Raw genomic sequence first — 21,471 nt, 5'->3', positions numbered from 1 at the left:
TTTTGATTAAATAAGTTAAAGGGGCTTATTAGGTCTAACTACCTATATGCGAATCGATTAAGTTCACTCTCTATATATCTTAAAAAAATAAAATCATTGTTTAAAGTTTCAAAATTATGATTCTTTCTAATGGAAAAGCTTTTTATAATATTCTAGCTTTCAAACTTTATTCAAACTTTATTCCTTTTCTACCCCATCAAAAAGTCTTTATCTATATCATTTTCTAGCAAAGGGTATTTAATATTCCGCAATTAATTTCTGTATAATTTTCCATTGTTTTTGATTGGATTTTGTTTTGATTCGTTTTGCGCTTTTGGGATTTGTGTTTTGTGCCTTGCGCACGCAGCTGGAATTTAAATAAATTAATTTTTTTGCGGCGTTTGTTTTGCTTTTGCGAAACTGCATGTGATAAATTTTTATTGCTTTATTATTGTTGTTGCTAGATTATTGTATTTATTAGTTGGTTAATCGTCAAGGTCATTCACCCACATTGTGTGCCCGGCATGTTTAGCAGGCGGGCTTACCTAGGCTCTGCCTTAGACTGACTCATACTCCCAGCTGCTGGAGTATGCTCTGAGATTGCCAAACTCTTGGCTGTGCTCTTTCGCAATGATAGGTTGTAACGCCCGCATGGTCTAGTAATTCGTTAGCCCTTTCACCGGGAATTGTGTGGCGTAAGGAAGCAGATAAAGCAACAAGTTGCAAGACCAAGCAACACCTCCACTTTGTGCCCCATCAGCTGCTTCGACTTCCGGCGCCAAGAAAAATTGTTTTTCTTGCTTTTGTTTTTGTTTTTACGCAGTGAAAGCCCTGCTGTAAGTTCACAGCTGTTAATCATTTCTGGCAGCATTTGCTTAACATTGTCTGTTCAGCTCACTGAGATTACATAAATTATTTAAATTGAGTTTCTTGTATGCCTTGCTTCAGATACCCTGTGCTGCTGCTTGTTTAGTCCAGCAAAATCAAACTAAAAGCTCCCGTTGTGCGTGCTGAATGACGAGTTTCCATAGTTTTTCAATGCATCGATAAATATCGATTATCAATTGCGTTTCTTATACTGCTATAACGTGTATTGTTTTTATTTATATTGAACAGTAGATTAAAATATTTGATATAAAGGTTCTCGGATATTTTATTTTAATTGAATATATAATTAGAAATAAATATATCGAAAATCGATAAATTTACATAAATCTAAAAATATCGCATATAATTGTTATTTCTTCTAGGCATGCCTCTAAAAGTAATTACCTTCAATTATTTTGCTAGAGCTTTTTCTTTTATGCCACGTATTTGTGAATTCGATAAATATCGATAATCAAAATCAGTTATTTTCTGCTTTGCGATTTATAAAAGCCTGTTTTGTACTTAAATTCAAGCAGTTAGAAATATTGTCTGTTAAAGTCATATGAATAACTTTTAGTCACACAGGGTATCATCTTTGTAATTTATCTGGCCGAGTTCACCTCAGCCCTCTCCCATTATTCCGTACTGTTACCAAATTGCTCAGTTCTGGTCGTAACTTATTAGCTCTTTGGCCACTTAGCCTAAGTGCCTTGGCCCTCTGATTGCCCTGGCAAATAGTTTGTTTAGCCTGTAAGCTCTGCGTCTCTCCGCACTTTTTCCGCTCTGGTTAACTTGTTAGATTCTGTTTTCCTTTGTGCGCTGTCGCTGCTGCTGTGCTTTGTATACACCAATGGGAGACCACCCATGGCCGTGGCCATGACCATTGCCGTTGGCATCCTTAACACTATACCGGCCCAGGCCCAGGCCCAAGCCCAGACCCGGACCCAGACCCAGACCTAAGCCGAGGCTATAGTTTAGCTTCAGTCTCTGCGATGACAGCATAACGACGCATTCAAATTCCGCTCTATTGATAAACAAACAAACCGATTACGCAGCGGTGTGCTGACAACGATCCAGCACCGCCCAGCACCACCCACCAGTTGCCCGTTGTGATAATTGTGTGTGTGTAATCAGCCCAGCAGTTGGCATTGCCCAAGCCACGTCGTCGAGTTTGCTGTAAATGCAATGAACTCGTCTCTCAGCTTTAAGCACTTCGTATTGCAGCCTTTTCGACGTTGGCTTTAAAATGTGCGCCACCTAGTGGCCGGTGTTGGCAACTCGAGCTGAATACATTGGCATACTTTTGTATTGAACGCTCCAGAGCATTGCATCATTGCACTCAGAACTGCAAATGACAGCTATAGATATTAGTCTGTGTGGGTGTGGTTCGCTGGTGGTGGTGGTGGTGGTGTAGACAATGGCAATACAACCAATCGATAAACACCAATAATTGTCTTCGAGCTGCTCGCTCTAATGCTGTGACCTTTGTCTGTGCCGGAATGTTTTGTGTGCCGAAGGCGCTTTCAATTTTACATAATCTCAGAGCAACGACGGCTACGACTACGACTACGACTACAGCAGGAATTGATCCCGGCTGTTGTCACAGCCAGGCACGGCGCATGCTTTCTGTTGCATTTTGCAAATTTGCAATTGCGTCACTTTGAAATGTCATAAAAAATTGATTTTCAAAAGTTATGTATGGGACAAAATACGTATTCTGTACAGCCGATATATAGCATCTATGTAGATATAAGAATATTGATGTATATACGAGTTGGACGAGTAGCAACTGAAACGATGTTTGCTTGCCTTTTGAAATCTGCGAATTAACTATCTAATATTTGTTTTCATGTAGCCTTGTTTAGGGTCATATAGTTGCTAAGTGAAGCTTATAGAGTTTATATAGTTCATATATGCATGCCACAGTTTTAGCCCCTCAACATGACAGTTGCACTACTTAAGTTCACTTCTTAAGATTAAACACAAATTATATATTCACGCAGGCGTGGCACATTGGAAAGGCTGCAGTTTTACAGCTGATCTTTTCCATTAATTTACCAAAAATTATATACATATGTCATTAAGGGGCGTGGCAAATTAAAAAAAAAAAAAACTAATTCTTTCAAAGTTTTGCAGCTAGAGCTGCAACATTTGATTCTGAGGTTGCTGCAGTCTCTCTCTTGAGGCCTATCAGTTGAGACTTCATTTTGTCTTGACTGTCAAAGAGTTTTATGTTGTTGATTGATGTTTCCTGTGCAAGTGGAATCACAACTAGTGCTTTTGATAAATAAATAAATATATTTAGCTCTAATTAAAATCAGTTTAATAACTAAAAACTCTCCTAGCTCTCCCTTAACTATAACTTTAGCCTCTACTATTTCTAGACTTACTCAGGCACCGCTTACTAAATTTCTCCTACTTAAAACACACACATCGAATTCATGTAATTCTTGTACCTTAGGTCAATTACATAATGTGACCCAAAGTGACCAGCCTGGCGGTCAACTCAATGGTCAAATGTTGCCAACCTGCGGCTTGGGTTAGCCTTTCAGTTGAGCATCGCTGTCAGCTGATGAGAGGAGTTCAAGGTTTACAATTTCATAAATTTCCATTGCTATTGTGTGGCGCTAGCACACTTCTCACTTTACATCGGGCGCTGCACCATCCAGCTAGACGAATCCAAACGCTGGCGGGCCAAACACCTGGCGGCTGCATGGCTTCTTGCTTGTTATTGAGAATTGTGTGTCGGCCTACAGATATTACCTATTGTCATGTATGTATGCTGGGTGAAGGCACTGTCTACACGTTTGCTGACTCGCACAGAAGCGAGACAAAGGTTCATCAGCTTCTAGGAATATTTATTTAGCTGCGATGACGTCACCTCAACACCCAAATCAACTGTGAAATGTAGCGCAAAATTTAATTGGCATTTGCATTGCATTGATTTTTAACGAGAACTAATCCTCCAGCCTGTCACGCATGTAAAACCCCTCCAAAAAATAAAAAAAATAAAAAAAACGGCAGACATCGATGTGGATTTTAAGGCGTGGGCTTGTTTATTCGCATGTCAAATCAGTTTGCATAGAGCGTGGACAGAGTATGTGGGTATAGATAGCTCCAGGCCATGGGTTCAGCTTGATGGGCGTGTACAAAGGCAGCGGCTGGGCTCAGCGGATTTAGCGGGGCTACAACAAAGCTGCGCACTGCGTGTGGTGCCAGCAGCGTGGTGGTGCGGCGCGGCACAGTGTGGTGCACCACAGTGGTGCTCTGATGGGAAACCGCGCTGGGCACATGCTCCACGAGCTCAGCCCACTTGAGCAGCCCATGTGGTGCCAGCTGCAGCTCAGCTCGACTGAAGCTCCAAAGCGTCAATAGAAGTGTTAAAATCTATAGAGGTAAAGCAGAAGAGCTAAGAAAAGCCACGTTCTTCTGGGCCAGCTTCACTTACCAATTGCAGCTGCATATTCTACTGCTGCGATTCTTCGACTGTTGGCCCTTTAAAGAGCAGCTGCAGCTTTTATAGCAGAGTTTCTAATTGCATATTGCAAGAGTCCAGAGAGAAGGCGGCACCTTGAACATGAGACGTCGTCGGCCAAGTTGCTAAGGCGTGCAATGTCTGCAATGTCTGCTGTAGCTTCTAGTACAGATCTTTTAGCACTGATTGCGTTATTTATTGATTATACACTGAGCCTCAAAGGGAAAGGGGTATATTGGTTAGATATGGTGCAAGTGATGTGTAAACTTCTGGCACCTAGAAACAACATTTAATAGGCAAAGACTTCAGAGTATATATAGCTTCTATGACGTATAAAATCTAGAATCAATATTTGATAGGCAAACTAATTTGTATATGACAGTGCCACAGAGACTGCGAGAGACTATGTCTCGGTCGTCACAGCAGGCGCACAGCAAGTGTGCTATCGATATGATCGATAAATATCGGTAATCAACTTGCTACATTGCCTGCAAAGCACAGTATTGTGCAGTCGTTTAAACTCGTTTGCGTAGCTGCCTTTGCTCATTAAAGGTCTGCGCGGACAACAATGGTGCCTGCCGTCTGCTGATGTTTATTGAATTGCTGTGGGCAGACGGAAAGGCAGGCAGAGCTATCAAAGGAACAAGCTCAACAGATTGCAAATGCGAATTCTTTATTCCAAACAAATAGTAAATAGATGTAAAAGTAAAGAGACAGATAGAAAGAGCATTGAAAATGGCAGGTAAAGTGTCAAAGGCAGAGAAGATAGATAGAAAGAGATAGCTAGATAGATAGAGAGAGAGAGAGATAGACGTGTTAGCTAGAAGAAGAAGAAGTTGAATTTTGTCAGCGTTGTTTTCTCTTTGGTTTCATCTTTTAGTCCGTTTGCCTTTAACCGATCTAGTTGCGGAGCAGCACCACGCGCGGATCGGCCGAGAGGGTCCAGACTAAGGGCGGGTGCTGACGCACCAGCTGGGTGGTGCGCACAGCGGGCCCCACAATGGGTGTGACGAGGCGTCGATGCTCATGCACCACTGTCTGACTCTGATGGGACACCGCCGAGGGCACATGCTCCACCAGCTCACCCAGTTTGGCCAGCGTGGGCTCTTGTATGGTCAACACGCTGCGCAGACCCGATCGAGCGGCTACAACGAGTGGCAGTGGCACAGAGACAGGCACCGCTGAGACCAGACGATCATCAGCAATGGCATTGCCGGCCGAAGATTCAGCCAGCGCTTGCTCCAGCTCCGGCTCGGCAGAGGAGGCGCTGCTCTCATTGACCACCTCAGCGGACTCCTCGCTGACAGGCAGCGGCGCAGCCTGCGACGAGGATTTGCCGCTGCTCAGAGCCACCAGATTGGCAGGCCATTCCAGTGTAGCAGCTCCTGCCGCAGCCAGGCAGATGATCGCAAAGGCGAAGAGGCTCAGGTGCTGCAAGTAGTTGCAGTAGTAGTGATTGACTGGCCCAGAGACGGCAGCTCACTTACCAGCTTGAACATGATCTTGGAATCTGTATTGGAAACTAGATGAAGGCAGCTAATTGACTGATGCCGCAGCTGGAACTTACGCCAGCTTTTATAACAGCTGATGCGCCTCACTGAAGCAGGGAAAATTGAATTGAATCGGGAAATTAGATTGAACCGGGTATGCCAGGCCAAGCTAATGTGAGCTATATACTAGTTGCTTCTCTGCATAGCTACAGCTTTAAGGTAGAGGAAATTTATAACATATTTACAATTTGTGGAGCTCTCCAATATGATTTTTATATTCCCTTACGCCCAACCTATATACCCTTTAAATTCCATTAACAATGCAACAGTGCAACGTTAAACCAGAAACATTTACTGCTCGACATTTTGAAATTTGAGTAGACACAGAGCGCGAGAGAGGAGAAACTAAGCCTGATCAGTGTACAGTGAATACTCCGCAAAGCTAGAGCAGATTCTGCGGTATGGGTATGTCGCACTTGCGCTTGTCCTCCAGCCAGAACTTTTCCAGATAGCTGATGGGATCCCTGGGCTGATCACGAGCCAGGGCCACCATGCCCTCCATCAAAATGGGCACAACCTCGCGCTCCAGATATGCGCGCTGCTCGTAGCTGGAGCGATAGTATGCAGGCTTCTCGCACACGGGCTTTGGTTCGACTTTTGGTGTCTTTGGTGGTTTTTCTATCGGCTTGCATTTAACGATTGTTGGTGGTCGTTCTTTGGGTACGCGCTTCGGTGTCGGTGGCGGTGGCAAGTCCTTCTTGCAGCACATAACCCAATTCTTTTTCTTCTCTTTCTTTTTCGGTTTGAGGTCAACATCACAGTTTTCTATTGGTTCCGACATTTTGTTTGGAAATGAAATTTGTTTCGAATAATCGAAAGTATAAATAGAGTTTACGTAGAGCAAAGAAATTTCATAAAGAGTTTGCTGAGTTGCTTTAGGCTTAACCTTAACAAAGCTATTCTATCTGAACTCTGAGTTACTTTGAGGAATCGTTTACTTCTCTTAAAACCTGCTAAATGATGTCCCATACCTGTCATATAAAAAATGTCTCACAACTCATCTTCTGGTAAGTTCTTTATTTAATACGAATATCTTAGGCAGTACTAACTATACCCTGTAAAATGTTTCAATGGCGCAATGCATATTAAAGTTATCTGTATACATTTTTTACATTGAACCACAATTCTCGCTGTATTGTTATAAACAGTCCGAGCGCGCACACACACACACATACACACACATGTGGAAGTACTCGGTATAAAAAACCCGTTTGAGACACCCGCCATGCCTGCCTCTGAATCCTGTTCGCTCGCATTTAAGCCGCTTAGCGCTAGATGGCGCCACGCGTGGCAGCTTATGTAATCGGAGCTGTCGCTGGGGCTACGCAAATGAAGCGAAACATCTTTCAAATGAATGCACATGGTTCCATTGTGGCCGACCCACTCGAGTGCCTCACCAGATATACATATCTGATATATGATATATATATCTATGCAGGTTCAATCAAGTTTTGTAAACGATTTGCGTGATGCCAGCGCTATTTTCCGTTTGAAAAACTTGTTCAAGTCCGCATTGAGGCCGCCAAAGAGCGCATAGCACAAACGATTCTCGAGTTCCCAGATCACATGGTCCACCCGATAGAAGACAGCACATATCTTGAAGATCGACAGACCGAGCAGCACGTAGATCCGCAGCTCACGTCGCCGCAGACCGAACAGCAGACAGCCGTGATTCAGCTGCATCAGATATAGACAGGTGATGCCCAGAGCCAGCTTGGAGTTGCTGTGTAGTGGTCATCAATGGGTTTTGTTCAAGCGGGATGACGTGCTCAGACTCACGTGCTCAGCTTCACATAGGCGACATTTTGCAACTGGCATCGATTGATGAGCAGCGCAGCAACTGGCTTTAGGAATTCGGCTCCACTTCCAATCACTGTGCCAATGATAAGTATGGGCAGCGAGGCATTTCGTCCATATATCTTGGTCGCCAGCTGCACGCCACGCTCGATGTGTAGCACCTGGTTGATCGCCGTGACAGGTGCGACCAGGCTGCGGCAGAACACATTACGTGCCGCAGCATGGACCACATCGAAGGGGCTATAGAAGACGATATACCAGGCGGCTGTGCATAGCGCCACATCTTGACCATTGTTCAGTGGCTCCAGTGGCAATACGCCCAGCAGCAGATTGACAAGTATATCGCCCGCATAGCTCAGTAGTATATGGGTTAGCCACACCGTAAACGGTCGCGTCTTCTGGCAGCTGCGTCCGGCCGAGGTCTTCGTCAGCTCGTCGCGCAGCTGGACGGCAATGAACACGTAGTGCAGGCTGCGAAAGATGATGTGATTGGATAGTTGCTTGAGATGCTGCTGCAAGTACATCGTTGGCGTCGCATACGGATTCAATTAGATCCTTGGGCCCCTCTTCCTTCACACTTGCCCCCGTTTCAGTGTTCGCGACGTTCGTTCGGATCGCAGTCGTAGTAAAAAGTTTGAAAGCTCACTTGAATTTCGAGACGGTTTTCAAATTGTTTACTTAATTAAAAATATTTTTTTAACTGTGTAAAACACGAACTAAACAAACTTAAGCTGCGTGTACGGAAGTGTGTGTGCAAGTGTGTGTGTGAGTGTGTGGGGCGAGGCTCTCAGCGAGGCGTAGCTTATGTTGCGCACGGGCTTAATTCTGGGCAGCATCTGATGGACCACCGGATGAGCGGCATAGGTGAGATGCGCAGGTGTGTTGTGGTATGGCACATCCGGAATCGCTAAATTGCTGCTGACCTTTGTATTGACAATGCGCACTGTGGGCGTCGCCAGGATTAGCTGCGGCCGCTGCTGCGGCGCCGTCGACAGCCGCACAAAACTCTGATGCGAAACGGCGCTGCCCGCCGCCTGCCCAGCCTTGGGCGTATGCACAATGGTCCCCGCCCAGCTGGACTCGAACATCATCAAGCTGACGAGGATTAGTAACAGCTGGAAATGCTGGCCCACTGCGCCGCTATGCATGCTGAGGAGTTGTTGTCCGTACAGCAAATAAAACCAAACGACTTGCGCCCCAAGCGTTTTTATAGCTAATCGCTTTGAAAGACTCTTGAACTGCTGCAGCTAAGGTCGTCAGCAGTCAGTCGACAGCCGAACCCTCGTACAAGCTTAATTAATTAATCAAAGTACTCAAAAAGCAAAAGAAGAAATAAAATAAAAAATGCTTCAATTGAAACGCACTTAAAGCTTCAATTACGCGCCTTCGGCTAATCGTTAAAGGGGGGCGAACGCACCTGACGGAAGAGCAGAGAGAAGAGGGAAAGTGTGTTGAGAGAGAGAGACAAATAGCAACTGCTTATAAAGCAACAAATTTACAAATTTGATGTGATGTAGGCCTGTCAAATGCCCTGTAATTAGCTAAGCTCAATATAGGCCATATTTGTTGCTATTTATTGGTATTGAAAAAAATTTTATGGAGCTGCCTGGCAAAACTTTAGCTAAAACTAAGATTGTTTTAAGATTAATTTATTTTAATTATAGGGCACCTTATCACTTGAGTTGCAAGGAGTATGAAAACATTTTAGTAAATATATATTTTATATATCAAATATGATCATGACGTGTAAGAGCTTTCCTTTGCTGATAGATTCTCATACTCATGCTCCTATGTACTCAGATGTTGCAGAATGAGCGAAGGTGGTCTAAAAAAGGCCTGAACTTATCGTGAAGATAAGAGAAAAAATACTTTCGAGTAATATATATATATACATATTTATATATACATATATATAATTATACATAAATTAATATATATTTTTATTAGGCATTCAGCTATGAGCTATGGCTATAAAGCAGCTGATATCTTTCTTCAAAATGATGGCAAAGCATTTATATATATAACATATTTTTGTATCAACTGTTTGGAGGAAGATCAAGAGCGAAATTAAGGAAATAATAACTAAAAATAAAGAACTAATATAATAATAGAAATCATAAAACAAATTAGATATTAATATATGTATATTCCTATAAACATATAAATGTCTAAAATTCAAAGAAGAGCAGAAGATGTGCACAAGAATTGGTACTATCTCTAATAAATCTCTGCAATTACTAAGCTAAGCTTGTTTTACTCAATCATCGCTCTAGTTGCCCCACGCACGCACCACCTCAAATTACAGGGTATCCAAAAGCAAATGATTTCGGCTACAAGCTGCCTCAGAGGGGCGACCAACCTTCAGCGGGTTGCGCATGCGTTGCCTTAGCCAGCGTAGCTGACTCGCGCCACTCGCACCACTCGCACCACTGACACCACTCATTGCTGTTGTTGTTAGTAATTGTTGTTATTGTTATTACTACAATATTTGCGGCATTCGCTCGTATTTATTTATACACAATTTTTTCTCGCTTTTATTGCTTTACGTAAAACGTCCAAGTTGAGACACTCCCACAATTGCAAGAGAAACCAACATAGACTCAGAGGCGTCGTCTATGCGGCTGCTCCCACGTTTGCTCCCCTTTGCGTTTGGGCCACTAAGCCGCTGCTTTGGGCCAGCAATTGCTCGACTGTGATTTCATGGCATAGCAATTCACACTGCCATTCAGTTTAACTTAGCCACTCGCTTCGTTTTCGTGTTTATTGAGGCTGCCAAGAAGCGGAAAAAAATTAGAGCCGCCCCCGACTCGATTTCTTAGACTAAGATTATGCGGCTTTTGGTGAGTTTATGATATAATGCCTATAATAAATAGATATATATATATATATATACTTGAACTGCTTTGCAGTTGCTGCTGGGACTGCTGGCTCTGGCGTTGGCTAGGCCTAAGCAGATGCTGTTGATCGACTCGGCGCCTTCGGTGGTCTCCTATCAGGGCTCCTCGCAGACGCACACGCGCTTTGTGATTGCGCCCATGGGCCGTGCCCTGGGCTATGTGGAGCCAACGAATGTGAATCGCACCTTTCATACGAATTCCAGTTCCAGCAACGATTTAGTTGGCCATGAAGCACTCCAAATTCGGCCCGTTTACGTGCCCTAAGAATATTTGTAATTAAATAAATTTCATTGAGTTAGGCTGTGTATTGTACGTAAACGTATAAAAATATTGTAAGGGGTGCAAACATATTCGAAAATATATCGAAATCACCAAAATTTTATATAGCATATGCTTTAAGTTTTGCAATACTCATAAAACCCTCCCTTCCCCAAAGACAGAACCGATTATGTCGCTAGCTCGCCGTTATTCCCGACTGCCAGCGCCTGGGTCGATGCTGAAGCTGGTGCAGGCGTCGGAGGCGGCCTTAGAGGAATCCGCTCTGGATTTCTATGAGAAAGGCAATTTGACGTGGCGCTCGCAGTATACGAACCCATCGCTGGCCCGTCTAGGCATCGGCACGGAGTTCCTGCCGGCGAAGAGCGGCAAGAGACAGAAGTCTTCGACAAATGGCGATACGGAATCGGAGAATCAACAGAATGGTAATAGAACCTACCGCGTCTATCATGTTTCTGAATTTCTGGACTATTTGCCGGAAATCGACTCCGACTATGAAAATTTCGTGCCGATCTCCACAGTCACGCCCAATACAAATTTCTAACCTGTATATAATAATCCACCATCCATCTAAAACTGAACCCAATATTTTTTTGGCTTATGACTCGCATCTGATCTGTTATTCTCTTGTTCCTCAAACGCAGGATGGTCTTGTTTGGTTAATCGCTGTCGCATCTGAAATGCTGTCGGCCAGCGACTGTCCCGTCCCAACGGATATCGCCTCACTTTTATATATGTAACTCTCTATGTACTTCTGACTCATTGACGTGTGCTCTCTGGCTCTCATTTTCAGTTCCACAGCCGATTTCTATGTGAAATAAATATGCATTTCATCTCATATTCACAATCTGTCTGTTAGACCTTCGCTCAGCGGCGCCGCAGCCCTAGACTTAGTTGGCTTTGAGACAGCTTTGAGCCTTCGCCAAGGTTGTTTGCTGTGTCTCAAACGGAGCTTTGGCTGTTTGAAGTTGGCTTTTGGTCTTGTGCACGCATGATTGATGTCGTGACACGAACACGCACGAAATGCTATTTAAATTCGTCTCATATGTTCAGTTTTATAAAGCATTTATGATAGATGTGGTTAGTCAAGCCTAAGAGCTGCTAAATGAAGCTTGCTAGAAGATTATGAATGATTGAATTAGACTTTGCTTCTGTATGATTGATGCCTTGACACGAAGATACATTTGATTAGCTCTCTGGAGCCTAAGCACCTATGTGATTAAATGATTGAGTGCAGCTTGAGAGCTCTGCATTTTACTGCTTCAGCAATGCTTGACAACAATTTGCTGTGCCTTTCAACAGATTAAGAAATTCTTAGCTCAGGAGTGAAATGATTGATTAAAGTCGTAGAGCCGAGAGGCTTTGGTTGATGATTGCTGACAAAATAAAATTTTGCTTGTTTTCTGCATTCATTTCATTCCACTTCAGTTGTTAGATAGCTTTGGCATTTTTATATGATTAATGCCATGACTGATTGACTGATGAATAACGTAAAACTTAAACCACAAACAGCAGATTTTGGGCATCAATATATATGACAAAATTACATTTTGTCGAGTAGCTACTGAAGGCTTAGGATATTGTTGGCTAGCAATTGAGAATCACTTTAATTTCAATCAACCATTGCTCAATACTTGAATATATTAAAATATGTATAATATATTTTTAATTTCCATTAAAATATGTTACTATTGTTCACTCAAGGAAATGATCTTTCGTTATTCCCATATCAATCACTGACAGGCCTACGAAGCGAAACTGCAGCTCTGAGAGATCCCTTCCTCCCGCTTATGAAATGCCCAGTTCAAGTTCAATGTTGACCCCGCATAAAAAAGTGTAAAAAATATGAAATAATAAACAATTGGCTAGAAACAAGTTTGCGAATTTGCTTTGCGTTTGCTTTTGTGTTTTGTGTCGTGTGTTTGGCTCGGGTTTGTTTGCGTTTGCTTGAAGGACACTTGGGCAAACATTTCGACGATATAAAAGCCCGGAGCAGGTGCTTCAACAGCAACAGTCACTCGTCAGCTGCAACCCAACCAAAAACCCAACTTTCAAAATGTTCCGTTTCGTAAGTAGCTAGAGCATTAGGATCCTGATCTTGGCTTATCCTATTTCAACTCTTTAGATCGCTATCTGTGCCCTGGCCACCATTGCCGCTGCTGCACCTGGTTTCGTGGAGCAGCATCATGTGGTGGCAGCACCCGTCGTTGCCAAGGTAGGCGCCGTGGTGCACAGTGCACCAGTTGCCACCTCCCATCAGAGCTTCACTCAGTTCCACAATCAGGCGGTCATCACGCCCGTGGTCAAGCATGTGGCTCCAGTGGTGCCCGTCGTAAAGCATGTGGCGCCAGTAGTGCCTGTGGTTAGCCATGTGGCTCCAGTGGTGCCCGTTGTAAAGCACGTGGCTCCCGTTGTCCACCAGCAGACCTATGTGGCGCCCGTATCAGTTGTGAAGACTCTGCCACATGCCGTCTCCCACCAGAGCCACACACAGATCCACCAGAAGGCCATCATCACCCCAGTGGTTGCACCCGTGCTCAAGACCATCGCCACACCAGTGGTTAAGCATGTTGCCGTCGCTCCCGTCGCTCACGTCTACCACCATTAAGAGGTTTTTCTTATTGATTTGTTGATTATTTGAAATATATTTGGAATGTTAAAGGAAGTCAAAAAGTTTTTTATTTCTTTTGTTTTCCAATTGATTAAGAAAGCACTATGGAAAAGTGAAGTTAACGTTCAAAGAGGTCTGTTAAAGAATTATATCTATATGTTAATATAGTTAGAGATTTATATAGATATATCAAAATTCTATCTATACATACGTATATACATATACAACTACCTTTTCTATTATTTATGCCTTTCAAAATATTTTTCCTTTATTTTATTCAAATATCTTATATAAAAAATTGTATTTTATTAAAATTTATTTACTGAATGACAAGACTTTACAATTTATTGTATTATTTTCTATGCCATTGAATTTTATTCCCAAGAAATATATTTTAGTTTATTTGCATCTCAGCTGTTTGTGCTTTCAGTTTTTTTCTTTCTTTCTATTCAGTGAATATTGTATGCTTTAAAACAAAAGGTTCGCAGCCAATCGTCAGGAAGGTCTGGCGCATGTTGAGAAATTTTTGTCAGCTGTAAATGATAAAGTTCTCATAGAGTTATCAAATTTTTTGTTGCTAAGAAAATGGAGTTTTATGATTGCAAAAGTTGGAAAAAAAATAATACTTTTTATTTAAATATTTTTTGCATTGAAAATATTTTAAAATTGCTCAAGCTTGGTTCAAGCATTTCAGCAAATTAAGTTTCTATCCATATGAAATGTTTTTCCTTATAAAAACGATAAATATCGATTTCCAAACTAAAGCTAAAGAATAAATAACAGGATATTTTTTTTAATAATTCTTCCCTCACTCCCGAAATAGTAAACATTAAATTGATTTCAGTTTAAAATCGTGGTTTTTATTTAGTCGGATATGGCGCAGCTGATCGCTAATGCAAGATGCATCCTAGCTGCTTATTTGTGAAGGGAGGTGTAGGCAACTGGAGCGCTGACCAGAGTCTTGACCAGAGGAGCTGAGTGTACCACGGGGACAGAGTGCAGCAGCGGGGCAGCGTGCACAACTGGAGCGGCGGCATAAGTGCTGACAACGGGAGCGGCATGGACGACGGGAACAGAGTGAACCAATGGAGCGGCATGCACAACTGGAGCAGCATGAACCACTGGAGCAGCATGGTAGGTCTGGACAACTGGAACCTTACGCACCAGATTCACATTGCTCTGGTGGGTGATGGCCGAGGAGGCGCTGGTGTCCACGTAGGCGGTCTTGGCCAGCACAGCGGGCTGGACAATGGAGTGGGTGGCAGCCAACAGACCAGGAGCAGCTGAAGCCACAGCAACACAGGCAAACAAGGCGATCTGCAACGAATGAAACAAGGATTTAATCAAAGCAGTTGACACTGCTGCTGTTCAGCTGCTGAACTTACGAGCTTGAACATTTTGAAGTTTGGTTTGGTTTGGTTGGAGTTGTGAGTCGATTGCAACTGCTGATGTTTGGGGCATTGAACGAGTGCTTTTATACGAAGCTGGACTGTAGTTATTTTTTGTTGATTACGTTTTTTCGTCTTACTATTTTTGGTAATTTCAATTCTGGCTGGGCTTGAAGTTGAGCCGTCAACCGGTTTGGCTAAGAGGGCAGCTTCTAAGCTGCGATAAATATCCAATGGGAAGTTCATTAACTGACCTAGGTTGGCCATTGTAAACCGCTTTAGAGCTATCTGTGTGTGTGTGTGTGTGTGTGGGTGGGTGTGTGTGTGTAATAGGAAGCTAAGTACTTACTTATTGTGCCATAAGTCTCGCTGCTGCTGCTGCTGCTGCTGACAATTGAATCAGCTTCAATGGGACCTCTAATTGGCTTCAGCTTTGCTCAGAGCTTACGCAAATTGTGGAGATGTGTGTAGCTGTGTGTGCGTGTGTGGGTGGGTGGCTTTGGCTTATCCTACGGCTGACTTAATCTTCAGTGCATCTGCTGCCATTTCGCTTTTATCTTTACCATCAATGCCATCTTCATTGGCATTTGCGTCGACCTAATTGAGTTGCAATCTCTTACGCATTGACAACTTGCATTTCATTTCATCATGTGTGGGCGTGTTCTATGTGTGTGTTATGTCTGTGTCTTCTGTGCGGTCTCATCAATTGAGTTATGTGACTTGGCTGTGACGTTACGTCTTCTAATCAATACGGATTGCAACTGCCAGAAGTCGCGCCTCTTGCGAAAGCAACTTATAAGAGCTAATGAAAGAGACGTCACAAGAGAGAATTTAAGAATTGGCTAGGCATGTGTCATACGAGAGATTAAAACGATTGCATAGGTATGTATCATAACAGCACAAGCCTCTTATGAGAGCCACTCAAACGTAAGTCATGCAAAAAGAATTCATCAATGAAAGTATCTTAAATGCCACAATAAGAATAGATGAAATATGAGCTCTGCTGCTAATAGAAAAAAATATCTTTTCTAATAAGTTACAGCAAGACATATGATAACTGTTATACGATATTGAGAAAATATATGAGAGTATATAAGGTATATAATATCAACATTTAGCTAAAAGGATTGGCATGTGGAAATCAATAACTGCTGAACAGTCTTCGACATTAGGGAATTTGTTAAGATTTGTTAAGGCCAAATCAACAGTAGCTATCGCCTTGCCGGCCTCAATAGATCATTTGTCTAATCGATAGAATCATTAAGGCAATCAAGCAGCAAGTTTCCGGGTTCGATTTACGTAGCGTAATTGCAGAAGGCCAATCAAATTTATATAAGTTTCTAATCAATTTTATGTATGCGATGTCGTTGACTTAAAGAAATTTCTGAAACGTGTGAAACTTCCTTCTGAGAGTTCAAAAACTATGTCAATGTCAAGTTATGTACCAATATGTGAGCTTTGCAAGAGCTGTTATACAATGCTCCTCGTATATTTTCCTTAGGGATTATAATATATGAAGGCCAGAGCAGTGGGTCTGCACTTAAATAACATATTTGTTAGGTATAACAGTTTTTGATAAGTTTTTTACAACAGAGGAGTAAATTAATTTCTGAGTATAACAGATTTTTGTAACTGTTATACAGCTCTGATTATGATTTGTAATAATAATAATAATGATAATGATGATAATCTAATTATGATTTGTAAGTATAACAGTTTTAGGCAACTGTTATACAATAATACATTATAATTTTAAGTATAACAGTTGCTAAAAAACACTAAAACACTAAACTGATGATCGACATTACGATGATTTCCTTACGAGCTCTAAGTATAACAGATTTTGTTAACTGTTATACAACACTTGAATATCTTCTACCATGGGGATATTTGTTTGTCTTGCACACAAGCCTCGTTTCAGCTGTCAAATCTTAAACTTGACTCAATTGAGCTGCTGACCCAGTTTCATAGCTGATATCCAGAACATGACTGCAAGACATGGCTTGCCCTTATACGTTCATTCATCACTTATGAAGAGCGGGAAAGGGAATGAGAGCCGTGTGCACACAAACAATACGAAATAAATTATACACATTGCAATTGGAGCTGCAACATTCAAATTAAAGAAAAATTGCAACATCGACAGACGCGTAAACGTGGTTGAAGCAAAGATCCAGTTGATGTTGATTGTTGTCTCTGTGATTCATGGCCAAAAGCCAGACCCACATATGCTGCTGCTGCTGCTGCTGCTGTGACTGTTGTTGTTGTTGATAGTCATAAAAATACTGCCAAGTGCAGCTGCCGCTGTTAAGTGCCCACTTAAGGGGCTCCGTCTCAGGCCCTATGTCAAGGTTAAACCACGGACGACAAGCCCCACGCGTACTTAACCCACAATTTTTTCTTATTTTTTTTGACAAGATCTTTGAATATTTTCGGTTTTATTTTAATTTTATTTTTATGTTATTGTAATGTCTCGCCGCGCGCCGTGACAGTTACACGTACTTAAGATAAATATCTTCAAAAATAATTTCCAAAAATGAAATACGCAGCTCAACTTACAAGAGTCGTCGCTCTTGCCTTTGCTCGCACATAAATCCTAATCTCTGTCTTATGGCCAACTGTAGTTGAGGTAGGTTGTTGCTGAACGTTGCTGAGTCATTCGATCAAACTAGTGGCCAGAGTGGGTCAGTGTTTGCTAAGAAGGTTTGCTGTGGTTAGCTTTGGCTGACTGAATAAGTCCTGGCCAATATTGCTGTAGGCATGGGAATCTTTTGGCTGCTAAAGATGCATATTTTTATAAGTCTTTTCTTTATTCCTCGTTTGCTTATCAATCAATCAATCAGTACATCAGTTGATTGAGCAAAGTAATCTTATGATAATAAGAGGAATATTTAGCTTTAAGCTTTCAAGGTAAAGTGATCCATCCATCAATCAATCAGTCAGTCAGTGAGTCAATCAATATCTTGGGCAGATCTAAGAAAAGTTCTGTCTTGTGCTTAATTCTGAATAGACTTTAGATGGCTTATCAATTAATCGCTTAGACAGAGCAGAATCAAAATCTTCTGCCTGCGACAAATAAAAAATTTGTTTCTTATAGTAGCCTGTGTAGACTTTAGCTTGCGTTTCAATCAGTCAATCAGTAAGTGGGTCAATTTCAGCCTACTTCAACTGCCATTAAATCAAGGAACATTCAATATCTTTCTTATTCACAGTTTGCTGTCTCTAAGCCTAATTGATTGAGCGAATCTGCCCAATTGACATTAGATTGTGAACCAGTTGGAACGTGCGAACGCCTAACTGTAGTCTTTAGGCCTTCAGTTAATCCAGCGCAACGAATTGCCAATTGTCAATTTTGTCATTTTGATAATTTGCCCGTTTAATGATTTGGGCCAAAACAAATTTGTGTCAATTTTCGGTATATAAACGTCTCTTAGGCTTGAGTTGCGGCATGAGTTCTTACTGGAGTTCGGTGGTAGCCAATTCAAATTAAGACTAAATCCAATTCAACAGACATTCACAACATGAATAAAGCGGTAAGCGACGAGCTGAATACTCTTTTTGAAGCATATTTAAATATTCCCTTCCATTTGAGCAGCTGCTTTACTCTTTGGCATTTGCCGCCTGCTTGGTCTTTGCTGCTGGAGAGGTCAAGTGGTTGCATCAAGAAGCTGAGCTTGATGGAACTAACAATCAGAGTTGGCAAAGTAATTTCATCTGCAATTTGGATACGTTACAGACTTTGCTTTCATTGCATTGGAGCCATGCGGACAGTTGCCGAATTAGCTTAAGCTAAGGGTATTTGCTAGCTCTTTATTTATTGTTGATATTTTATTTATTTTTATTTTTAATAAACGAAAATGTTGAATGTTAACTGAAATTCGAAGAAAACCTGCAAAAAGTTGATAGAGAACTGAACTCGGCGAAAAACTATTCTTTTTCTGCCATATTTAAAATACTTAATATATTTTTAACATAAAGTATAAGAGTTAAAGGCCTTTAATTAATGTTTCAATAATACTTTTTAGTATCTCATTTATTTTGCATATTATTTATGAGCATAACAAAACAACTTTGACGCAAAGTTTCTTAATGATGCAGAGAGTAGGCCAAAGGAGCTGTGTGCAGCACAGACTTGATCACAGGAGCTGAGTGCACGACTGGCACCACAGCAGGAGCAGCGTGCAGCAGAGGAGCAGCATGAACGGAGTGAACCACTGGAGCAGCATGCACGGCGTGGACAGCTGGAGCAGCATGGATGGTGGTCTTCAGCACAGGCGCCACAACGTGCTGGATGACAGGCTTGCTGTGGACCTGAGTGATGCTCTGATGGGAGACAGCCGAAGGAGCGCTGTGCACAACGGTGCCCACCTTGGCTAGAACGGGCTCGTGGAGCACTTGGTGAGTTTCAATCAGACCAGCGCTGGCGGAGGCAATTAGAAGGGCAACAATGGCGACCTATGAAAGGAATGGATACTTAACAAGAGTTCAACTCTAAGCAGACAGCGCAAACTTACGTATTTGAACATTTTGTGTGTTGTGCTTGCTTGAACTTTAACTCGAGTAGCTTTGAATTGTGACTGATGATAATTTGGGAGTCAGCAGTCGTGTTTATATAGAACGAGCATCAGTCGAGGAGCTGAACACACGAAAGACGGAGCAATAGCCATAGCCATAGCATAGCTGCGGCCTTCACAACGACTCAGCAATAAGTCCAAGCCAAAGCTAGCCGAATCCACGAACTAAAGCCGAATTTGACTTGTTTGAGCTTATTTCCGACAGCTGCAGCTCACGAAGCATATGCAGGCAGCCTGAGCTGCTGCTGCTGCTGCTGCTGTCTTATCAGCGTCGAGGCAAGTCAAGGTGAACGACTTCTCTGGCTGATATGCTAGCCCTTACCTATAAAAGCGTTTCGCGCAGAACCAAACAGCATCAGTTAACCCCGTCATCTTCTGCGTAAGACAACAAACAGTCCCGAAAATAACCAAACTCAAAATGTTCAAATACGTAAGTTCATTATTTGGATATGAAGATGAAGCTGAGCTCTTATTAAGGAATTCTTTGTCGTTCTATAGGTCGCCATTGTTGCCCTTCTGTTTGCCTCCGCCAGCGCTGGTCTGATTGAGACTCATCATGTGGTCCACGAGCCCGTTCTAGCCAAGGTGGGCACCGTTGTGCACAGCGCTCCTTCGGCTGTCTCCCATCAGAGCATCACTCAGGTCCACAGCAAGCCTGTCATCCAGCACGTTGTGGCGCCTGTCCTGAAGACCACCATCCATGCTGCTCCAGCTGTCCACGCCGTGCATGCTGCTCCAGTGGTTCACTCCGTTCATGCTGCTCCTCTGCTGCACGCTGCTCCTGCTGTGGTGCCAGTCGTGCACTCAGCTCCTGTGATCAAGTCTGTGCTGCACACAGCTCCTTTGGCCTACTCTCTGCATCATTGATTGATTGATTGATCAGCGATAGATTGTGATAGGAAGTTTATGATTTTTGTTTAAATAAAGTTTTCCGTTTCATTTAAAAAGTTTGTTGAGAAAGAGTTATGTTCACAAATGCGTGCCATTGGCTGTCTTATACTTACAACTCACTTTGCGCTGTCTTATACAGATGCAGTCTTATACAACCTTAAGTACGTTGCATACTTTTGGGCTTTGCGCTTAAATCAAAAGACTTGAACTTCGCTCGCTATAGGAATTATTTATGTCAGGGCATTTTATTGCATACAAATAGAAACTAAAACATTTTTTTGTGATTTTTCGTTGTTGCTTAAACAGGGCACGTGAAATTTCAGTGGGTGAAACAGTAGCCGGACGGAGTACATGTCAGTATGTCAGTGTGTGTGCGTGTGTGTGTGAGTCTATCTATTTGTCTGTCTGGATGTGTCGCGTTTAGCTATTGGCAGCTCTCTTTTACCAGATGCTCTTGACCACAATCGGCGATGGATGCAGCTGGCTGACCGAGACATGGGACACTGCGCCGGGCACCACCTGAACGATGCGTGGTGCAAGGGCAACTGGGCCAGCAACTACTGGTGGTGCAACCACAGGTCCCCAAATGCTAGGTCCCACCACAGCGGGTCCCCACAGGCTGGGCGAGGGTGCTGGCGCCGGCACAGGTGCAGGCGCAGGAGCGGGAGCAGCAGCCGCCAGGCTCAGCAGGGCAACGAAAACGCACTGCAAGTCGAAGAATTAGAACTGGAATAGAACACTTCCCATATGGAGCTACTTACCAGCTTGAACATTTTATTGTGTTGATAGTTGGCAACGGTTTGACATGCCATTGCACTGAACGCTAGCCTATTTATAGTGCATCAGTCGAGTGCACCCAGTGCATGTGTGTGTTAACGCCTCTGCAGTCCCCATTTGGCCTGGCAACAAACACAGAGACAAGAGTCAAACGACATGCGACACTTGATGCAGCTTGCAAACCCTTCCGGGGGCAGGTTCTCCATGTTGTCAATGTTCTCGATGTGCGCTGCGTTCTTGTTTTGCTTGACTTGACGCAACAGGTTATGGACATGGTTGGCGGTGGGACAGGCGCGGTCAGCGTAGCCCACTCGTTCGCTCGTGCAACGCGGCGTATGCTTGATATCGTTCCGCAAAGTCAAACAAATCACAAAACATTATACAAAGTG

The 21,471-nt window shown here is 42.8% G+C and overlaps 12 protein-coding genes across 12 annotated transcripts; 4 read left to right on the top strand and 8 right to left on the bottom strand.

Moving 5' to 3' along the window:
- Window positions 1-3,895: 3,895 nt before the first annotated feature.
- Window positions 3,896-4,354, bottom strand: LOC111604709 (retinin). The gene is made up of 2 exons (XM_023322882.2): window positions 4,295-4,354; window positions 3,896-4,233 (listed from the first exon to the last, which is right to left on the bottom strand). The coding sequence occupies exons 1-2, from the start codon at window positions 4,307-4,309 to the stop codon at window positions 3,919-3,921; spliced, it is 330 nt and encodes a 109-aa protein (XP_023178650.1). The 5' UTR covers window positions 4,310-4,354; the 3' UTR covers window positions 3,896-3,918.
- Window positions 4,355-5,201: 847 nt separating this feature from the next.
- On the bottom strand, window positions 5,202-5,907 carry LOC111604678 (retinin). The gene is made up of 2 exons (XM_023322840.2): window positions 5,809-5,907; window positions 5,202-5,752 (listed from the first exon to the last, which is right to left on the bottom strand). Exons 1-2 carry the CDS (start codon window positions 5,818-5,820, stop codon window positions 5,222-5,224), a joined length of 543 nt encoding a protein of 180 aa, XP_023178608.2. The 5' UTR covers window positions 5,821-5,907; the 3' UTR covers window positions 5,202-5,221.
- A 276-nt stretch (window positions 5,908-6,183) lies between these two features.
- LOC111604679 (protein dpy-30 homolog) lies at window positions 6,184-6,733 on the bottom strand. Its single transcript, XM_023322841.2, has one exon. It carries the CDS (start codon window positions 6,650-6,652, stop codon window positions 6,254-6,256), a length of 399 nt encoding a protein of 132 aa, XP_023178609.1. The 5' UTR covers window positions 6,653-6,733; the 3' UTR covers window positions 6,184-6,253.
- Window positions 6,734-6,867: 134 nt separating this feature from the next.
- Window positions 6,868-8,215, bottom strand: LOC111604674 (trimeric intracellular cation channel type 1B.2). The gene is made up of 2 exons (XM_023322835.2): window positions 7,651-8,215; window positions 6,868-7,594 (listed from the first exon to the last, which is right to left on the bottom strand). Exons 1-2 carry the CDS (start codon window positions 8,190-8,192, stop codon window positions 7,312-7,314), a joined length of 825 nt encoding a protein of 274 aa, XP_023178603.1. The 5' UTR covers window positions 8,193-8,215; the 3' UTR covers window positions 6,868-7,311.
- Window positions 8,216-8,362: 147 nt separating this feature from the next.
- Window positions 8,363-9,075, bottom strand: LOC111604675. The gene has a single exon (XM_023322836.2). The coding sequence runs from the start codon at window positions 8,814-8,816 to the stop codon at window positions 8,385-8,387; it is 432 nt and encodes a 143-aa protein (XP_023178604.2). The 5' UTR covers window positions 8,817-9,075; the 3' UTR covers window positions 8,363-8,384.
- A 1,103-nt stretch (window positions 9,076-10,178) lies between these two features.
- LOC111604691 lies at window positions 10,179-11,087 on the top strand. The gene is made up of 3 exons (XM_023322859.2): window positions 10,179-10,508; window positions 10,578-10,874; window positions 11,006-11,087. Exons 1-2 carry the CDS (start codon window positions 10,497-10,499, stop codon window positions 10,827-10,829), a joined length of 264 nt encoding a protein of 87 aa, XP_023178627.1. The 5' UTR covers window positions 10,179-10,496; the 3' UTR covers window positions 10,830-10,874; window positions 11,006-11,087.
- LOC111604689 lies at window positions 10,865-11,585 on the top strand. The gene is made up of 2 exons (XM_023322858.2): window positions 10,865-11,266; window positions 11,486-11,585. The coding sequence occupies exons 1-2, from the start codon at window positions 11,014-11,016 to the stop codon at window positions 11,518-11,520; spliced, it is 288 nt and encodes a 95-aa protein (XP_023178626.1). The 5' UTR covers window positions 10,865-11,013; the 3' UTR covers window positions 11,521-11,585.
- Window positions 11,586-12,864: 1,279 nt separating this feature from the next.
- On the top strand, window positions 12,865-13,478 carry LOC111604702 (larval/pupal cuticle protein H1C). Its single transcript, XM_023322875.2, has 2 exons — window positions 12,865-12,909; window positions 12,967-13,478. The coding sequence occupies exons 1-2, from the start codon at window positions 12,898-12,900 to the stop codon at window positions 13,447-13,449; spliced, it is 495 nt and encodes a 164-aa protein (XP_023178643.1). The 5' UTR covers window positions 12,865-12,897; the 3' UTR covers window positions 13,450-13,478.
- Window positions 13,479-14,367: 889 nt separating this feature from the next.
- On the bottom strand, window positions 14,368-14,849 carry LOC111604717 (A-kinase anchor protein 14). Its single transcript, XM_023322890.2, has 2 exons — window positions 14,838-14,849; window positions 14,368-14,769 (listed from the first exon to the last, which is right to left on the bottom strand). Exons 1-2 carry the CDS (start codon window positions 14,847-14,849, stop codon window positions 14,368-14,370), a joined length of 414 nt encoding a protein of 137 aa, XP_023178658.2.
- Window positions 14,850-18,926: 4,077 nt separating this feature from the next.
- LOC111604705 (retinin-like) lies at window positions 18,927-19,405 on the bottom strand. Its single transcript, XM_023322878.2, has 2 exons — window positions 19,355-19,405; window positions 18,927-19,295 (listed from the first exon to the last, which is right to left on the bottom strand). Exons 1-2 carry the CDS (start codon window positions 19,364-19,366, stop codon window positions 18,927-18,929), a joined length of 381 nt encoding a protein of 126 aa, XP_023178646.1. The 5' UTR covers window positions 19,367-19,405.
- On the top strand, window positions 19,381-20,769 carry LOC111604704 (pupal cuticle protein C1B-like). Its single transcript, XM_023322877.2, has 2 exons — window positions 19,381-19,844; window positions 19,913-20,769. Exons 1-2 carry the CDS (start codon window positions 19,833-19,835, stop codon window positions 20,279-20,281), a joined length of 381 nt encoding a protein of 126 aa, XP_023178645.2. The 5' UTR covers window positions 19,381-19,832; the 3' UTR covers window positions 20,282-20,769.
- LOC111604707 (neuropeptide-like 3) lies at window positions 20,532-21,159 on the bottom strand. The gene is made up of 2 exons (XM_023322880.2): window positions 21,067-21,159; window positions 20,532-21,010 (listed from the first exon to the last, which is right to left on the bottom strand). The coding sequence occupies exons 1-2, from the start codon at window positions 21,115-21,117 to the stop codon at window positions 20,747-20,749; spliced, it is 315 nt and encodes a 104-aa protein (XP_023178648.1). The 5' UTR covers window positions 21,118-21,159; the 3' UTR covers window positions 20,532-20,746.
- Between the last annotated feature and the right edge of the window lie 312 nt (window positions 21,160-21,471).

The sequence above is a fragment of the Drosophila hydei genome, unplaced genomic scaffold (assembly GCF_003285905.1).
Source record: "Drosophila hydei strain 15085-1641.00,03,60 unplaced genomic scaffold, DhydRS2 tig00000283-arrow-arrow-pilon, whole genome shotgun sequence".
Classification (NCBI taxonomy): domain Eukaryota; kingdom Metazoa; phylum Arthropoda; class Insecta; order Diptera; family Drosophilidae; genus Drosophila; species Drosophila hydei.
This window is presented reverse-complemented; position numbering and strand designations above follow the sequence as displayed.